The following is a 6,753-nucleotide window of genomic DNA, read 5'->3' as shown; positions in this document are numbered from 1 at the left end:
AAAAAAAAAAAAAAAAAAAAAAATCCAACTCTGAAATCTTTTATCAAAGTAAAAGGCAATAAATGTAAAGTTAGTATCTTTTTAAAAAATCACCCAAAGAAAATTTAGTCTGTTCCAGGGACTGGATTTGCTGCAGCAGCCACTGAAGCAAGCAAGATATTTACAGAGGAATGGTAGGTACTACAACCAAACTGATGAACTAGGCTGAGATCTTGCCCTCAAGGAACTTTTTTTTCTAGTCCTGAGACTAAGTACCCAATATCATATAGGCACTGAGCCTAGAAGTATCTTGGGCAAAGAAAGCAGCATGCTTAAAAGAACTTAGTTCCTTTTTCTTTTCATGGGAAATTATTTACTGGAAAAAAAAAAAAAAGGTTCCTCACAGCTTCCAGAATATGATGCAAACTTATTTGTTCAGCATAAAAGAGCCTCACTGACCTAGCGTGCCCTCCTCCCTCACTTTGCCTACCCTGTGATTCATCTTTCCACTGTCACTTTCTCTGTGAAGCCTTCTTGAACTCTCTCCAGCTCCACTTCATCCACAGGCAGAGTTAATTACTGCCTGCTCTGGCTTACCAAGGTATTACACTATAATTATTTGTTCACTCATCACTCTCTCCAGCTAGACTGAGAGATCGCTTTTTGAAGATACAGACTGTACCTTACTCCCTCTGTATCCTGAGTATGTAGCCAAGAACTAAGAATATAGATGGCTGGATAGACTGAGGTCAGTCACAGACACAAAAATCCAGCATCAGTGTTTGAAATAAATAGGTTCTCCCGCCCCTAACCAAGCCATGATTCTTTGCTCAATTTATACATTCAATAAAAGTAAAAGATGTACTAGTGATGGTAATATTTAAGTCCTGGAAGAGCAACAAATCCTTTTATTGCTTTATGTACAAGACCAGTTTCCGCTTCTCTGGTTAGGTCTTTGAGAATGGTCTCAGATGATTCACTTACACTTAATACCTCATACAGCAATCCTTCAATTTAGGTTTGTATTCATAGAATAACTGGCTTTGGATGATGACAGCACACTTCAATGATGAATCATATTAAAAGATAGGTTAGCTATTCCATTTTTTAAATTTGAAGGGTTCTAGGGACCAAGATTTTGACTTTCAAGTACTCATTGTGTATAGCTTCATAAGTCATGCTTCACTGATCCATTTTCATCCATGCTGCTTTCTATAACTTCAGGATCAGAGTAACAGGACTTTTGACTGGCAGGACTGTAAGAAGTCCTAGACTTTAAGATTTAAACACACCTAACTTCTTTTAGGTCTCCCAAATGGGTACTCTCATTTTGATTTGTTTCAGGATGCTACCTGTGACTGGAGAAAGAGTTAACACTTGACTTAAAAAAACAATAGAGCTGGGTGTGGTAGCTTGCACCTGTAGCCCCAATTAGGAGGCAGGCTGTGGCAGAAGGATCACTTGAACTCAGGAATTTAAGACCTATTTAGCTAACAACAAAAACAGCATATAAACTTTCATCCAAAAAAAAGTTTAGTGTATTTCCTCTGTGGATATCAATGACTAACTTGCACATGGAAATCACAGAACATGATTCAAGAAGCTGGTAATCATCGAATGAGTACAGTGGGTCAGGTGCTTTGGATACAAAGATGAACAAGACACTAGGTGACTCCAACCTAAGGAAGGTGTTGAATGCATAAACAAGCTCAAAAGAACTCAAGTGCCACCACAGCTCTGGGTACAAAATGTCATAACACCCCACAGAGGAGGAGTTACTAATTCCGTCATTTGGGAGTGTGGGGTGATGGAGAATAATGGGAGACAAAAGTAAAAAAAAAATCATATTAAATCCCCTAATCCACTTTGCATCACCCTTTCCTTGTCAGTTGCATTCACTTCCACGGCTTCAACAACCACCCCCACCAGCCAACATCTCCCATATTTGAAATCTCAGCCTCCACCTCCAGGCTCTACTGACTTTGGCCACAGTCCAACAGGCCTCAGGATATGTCTCACAGGCACCTCACAAAAAAAGAACCATTCCTATTGCCCCTAGACTATCTATTGCTTTATTCCTTCCTCTGCTTTTAGTTAATATCCAAATTATAAACCTTCTGTGTCATCCTCCTTCACTTCTCTTAATCTGTCACCACCAAGTAGCCAACAAGACTTCACAATCCCACTTCCAAATCTCTCTCAAACCTTCATTTCTCTTGCCCTCCTATTCTGCTATTCAGGCCTGCATCTTTCCTTCCTTCCATTACTGCAATAGCCATAAAACTAGTCGAACTACTCAAACTGTTCCAATTGATTTATTTATCAAACAAATTGGATGTAAAGTGTTATGGGTACTGCAGCAACAAAACAAAGAAAATGACTGCTTTATATAGCTTTTTTTTTTGAACTAGGGATTGAACTCGGGCCCTTGCCAGGGAAGCGCTTGTTCCACTGAGCCATCTCCCTGGCCCCTACTTTATATAGCTTTCTATTCACTTGTTATAGCTAATTTCCTTCTTAAAATTAATTTGCTCACCATATATTGTGACTTCAAGTTTTCCATTGACTCCTACTGCCAACAGAATAAATTTCTAGCATGTTCTATAGGCTCTTACAATATTTGGCACACTCTACCCTTTCAACCCCTCTCTCAGCTACCTTTTCATAGGTCCCTTAAACTCCAAGCACATTCAGTCAGTTCCCCTATATCAAAACTGCATGTATTGGGCTAGGGAGATAGCTCAGAGGTCTAAGCATCTGCTTGGCAAGCGCAGGGAACCAAATTCAATCCCTGGTACCACATGTTGTGTGGCCCTGGAACCCATCACTGGGGAAGCTGAGACAAGAAGATCACTATGAGTCTGAGCTCCTTAGTGAGATTCTGTACCAAATAATAAAAGACTTAAAATAAAAAACAAAAAACTGCATGTATTTCCTCAGCCTTCACCATCTTTGCAAATGTCATTTCCTAAGCCCGGAACAAATTCCTCTTCTCTCTGGGAATTTCAACTATAGAGATTTTGGGTTTCTAAGCCCAATTATGGATCTTGTTGCACAGTATGGAAACTATACAGCTCTTGCCTTCAGTTGTGAGCTCCTTGAAAGGCAGAAGCTGCAGTTACCTTCGCTTCTGGACTCAGCCTCAGGGTAGACTCATAGGAAGGCACTCAGCCTCTTGGGCATGAGAAAGCAAGAAAGCAGCACAGAAACCTGGGTCAGGCAAGAAGGCAAAAATTAGGGAAATTGGGAGCTCAAACTTTACTGACGACTAAAGTACTTCTTTGTGCAGTCCTTTAGCTTCCTTTGGGGGATTCTCAAAATACATCTTTAACACTATCTGGCAGGTCGCAGGATCTCCCTTTCTCATTCTGGAAAAATCCACACAGCTGTGGGTGACTACTCTCAATTTGCATTTATGACCATTAACTTTAAGTGGGTCCTTCCAGCTGCCTTGCAATTTGACATTTCCCTCCCTCAATTACAGGCAGTACTAGATGATTTTATGTCTCCTCCTTTTTCCTGGAATTCACTCAAAACCTTTCTTCCTATTTCACTGTAAAACTCACACACACACACACACACACACACCCAAAACAATCTGACACAATTAAAAAGACTTCCGAGTTCCCACAACACCTGCCCAAGTCAGCTCAAATGTTCCATCATCCTTCATCTTAGGAGGGATAAGCTGCTTCTAGCTAAGGTTAAACTTCCCATTTGGGCAGCAAATCCCATTCTTTCTTGCTCAAAACACTCCTGCAATTCTATCCTTTCTCCTGCCCACGTCCTTTTTTCTAGAAGGATATAGTATTCTCATCAACTTATGAACATTCACTAATAACATTTTGTGAAAACAAAAACAATTTAAAAATTCTCTCTCTTCCAATTTCAGCAACTACCCCATGAGTCCTCTTTCTGGGAAATGTTCCCCACAGTTGTTTACTGTCTCCAAATCCTTACCTGCCATTTTCTGAATCTATACCAATCAGGCTTTTACTCCTTAAACTTTTTTTCCCACAATATCTTTTATTAGTCTGTATTCACCATGCAGAATAACATGTTTAATTTTATCAGATTTGAATACAGATACAACATACTTTGTTTTTCCTTTATTTGCTTGCCCCACCCTCCCTTATTTTTATTTTTTGGGGGGTATCAATGTGTATAAGTTTACTGATACATTTTAGATATACATAATGATCATATTCATTGTAGGGAATTTTTACCTGTATATTTTTATTCCTCTTTTTCATCCTAATTTCCTCTCCTCCCTTCAACTCCTCTTCCCCTATTCATAAAGCTTTGTTGCCATGTTATCCTTTTTTAGTTTTGTTGTTGTTTTGCAGGGTCTCACTATGCAGATCAGACTCATAGTGATCCTCCTGTTTTCTGCCTCCCTAGTGCTGGGATTACAGGCGTGTGCCACCATACCTGGACTTCCATGTTACCCTTTTTTTTTTTTTTTTTTTTTGGTGGAACCGGGGATTGAACTTAGGCCCTTGCCAGGGAAGCGCTTATTCCACTGAGCCATCTCACCGGCCCCCAAAGTTATCCTTTTTTAAAATCTGTTTTTCTCTTTCCTTCCTTCTTCTCCCCCTTTCCCCACCCTAATTCTTTTCTTCTGAACAATTTCTTTACATTTCACAATATCTATTGTACATTTTGGTCCTTTGTTACTCTTTCAGTTACTCCTACCACTCTTAAAACTGTTTGCATTTTTACTTAAGACCTTCATTTACTTAAACAGTATTACACAACTGCTCACTCCCCTGCTCTGAATCTTTCCTTCTGCTTCCAGGATATTTCTCTGTCTGTCTGTCTCTCTCATCTAGGCATTCTCTGAATTGTGCTCGTCCAACTGCATATTCAACACTTCCACTTGGATATCTGACAGGCAGGTAAAAGCTCAACAGGCTTAAAACCAAAATCTTGACACCACCCCTCCAATATGTTCTTCTCAGTCTTCTCCATTTAAGAACATCTGAACTCTATCTTTCAACTTTAAATCAAAATTGGTGCCACTGACCCTTCTCTTTAGCTCATATTAAACATTCAATCTGTCATCAAATCCACTGCCCCTACCTTAAATGTGACTTTCATCTTGGTCCAACTTAGCATACCTTATCATCACAATGTTTAACACTACCTCCTTTCAAACAACAGCCAGGTGATTTTGTCACTTGACTCTTTAAACCATCCCACGGTTTGTCTCAAGCACATTACCAAGCTCAGGATGGACACTAAGGTCTATACAATGTGCCCATCCCTTACTTCATCTCACTCTACTCTCTTCCTTGTACTACTCTCACCACAATGGGTTCCTTTCTATTTCACACTTTTTCATCAATTCTTTACATGCTCCTCACCCTGCTTGAAAGATTTTTTTTGTTATCCACATGGTTCACTCTCATTCTTCAGGTTTGTTTTTTTTTTTTTTTTTAATCACATGGCACTTTCTCTGAGGCCTTTCTAAGGACTCTATTTTAAGCGACAACTTCCCTCAGTCCCTCATCCCTGGTTTTTCTCCATCACTCACTACTCTCCAATATACTGTGTATCTTAATATATGTCACTGATTGTTTATCTCTCCCCATTACAGTTCCATGAGAGCAGATTTTTATTTGTTCTGTTCACAGTGTATCTGCAGGACCAAGAACAGTGCTAGCATATTTAAGTTGCTCAAAGGGTAATTTGTTGAATGAATAAGATGAAAATTTTGCTTGCTGCTAGAATGTCTTCAGTATTCAACAGGGTCTTATGGCTCAATGCCTTTGCTAATCAAAGTATCAAGTCACTAAACTGAAATGTTTTGCTTTCGTTTGGTTTTTCATTACTTCTAAAATACTGGATCTCTCCTAACAAATTTGTTTTAACTTAATACATATTTTTAAGAAGGCAGTTCCTTCTGAAGAAATTACAATGTGCCTAGCACAAAGATATGGCAAAAACAGTAAAAGTGGTAAACTGGATGCAAGGCAAGTCTGAACAGGGATATAACATGACTGAAGCTTAGGAACTTTCCGTTAGAGTCGCCAAACAGAATTTATACAGGGCAACTACTTAAAAGACAAACTAATATTCGTTGCTTCTATTTCAATCTTCTAATAGAACTAGTAGAATTTTTGTCCTGTCTACAGCCTGCGTGGCTTTTACACCCACCAAAAATGTGTTCCTGTGGGCAAGTGCTAAGGGTTAGGTTCTAAAGTCTAAGCCACAGTGCTCTACATTGAGAGAAAAGCCCTGCTATTTCTAAACTAGCAGGCCGCTCAGTCTCAGGAGACCAGGGATGAAGGGGATTCCGAGCCGAACGGCCTTCCCCAGACTCTCAGACACCTTCTTAGAGGAGGCCAAGGCTTCGCAGCCACTTTCTGGCCCTTACCAATGTTGCCTTCGATGGAGAGCCTTCGGGGCTCGGGCCCCGCGTGCAGGGCCCTGGAAAAGGGCGCACCCTGGAGTGACTTCTGGGCCTTAGAACTGAGGGGCGTTCGAAGCCGCCTCAGCCAGCGCTGTACCGCTGCCATCCCGCCCACGCCTACCGGAGCGCTCACTTCCGCCGCAGGCACTTCCGCCCTGGGTCCAGCTGCTTACCCGCCCAGGCGCGCCTCTGACGTCAAGGCGACCGCCAGGAAGGAAGTGGGTGGGGTTGAGCGGGCCGCGAAGGCGGGGGCCGGAGGAACCAGTCTGTTCTCGCGAGGTTGTAGAAAAGCTTGGCAAGAAGGATATCTTGCGTCGGGGTGCGGAAGAGCTTGCTGCTAAATACTACGAGGGTGGTTA

The 6,753-nt window shown here is 41.1% G+C and overlaps 1 protein-coding gene across 4 annotated transcripts in view; it reads right to left on the bottom strand.

Annotated features, from left to right (window-relative positions):
* Window positions 1-6,553, bottom strand: part of Dguok (deoxyguanosine kinase) — a 41,161-nt gene extending 34,608 nt beyond the window's left edge. For 3 of the 4 annotated variants that reach the window (XM_023718460.1, XM_023718461.1, XM_004634099.2), the window contains exon 1: window positions 6,359-6,553. In XM_023718460.1, the coding sequence (XP_023574228.1) occupies window positions 6,359-6,500 (142 nt within the window). In that variant the 5' untranslated portion in view covers window positions 6,501-6,553. The remainder of the gene's footprint in view (window positions 1-6,358) is intronic. The other variant, XM_023718462.1, reaches the window with a different exon arrangement.
* Between the last annotated feature and the right edge of the window lie 200 nt (window positions 6,554-6,753).

This window comes from Octodon degus, unplaced genomic scaffold (assembly GCF_000260255.1).
Source record: "Octodon degus isolate 3935 unplaced genomic scaffold, OctDeg1.0 scaffold00058, whole genome shotgun sequence".
Lineage (NCBI taxonomy): Eukaryota > Metazoa > Chordata > Mammalia > Rodentia > Octodontidae > Octodon > Octodon degus.
This window is presented reverse-complemented; position numbering and strand designations above follow the sequence as displayed.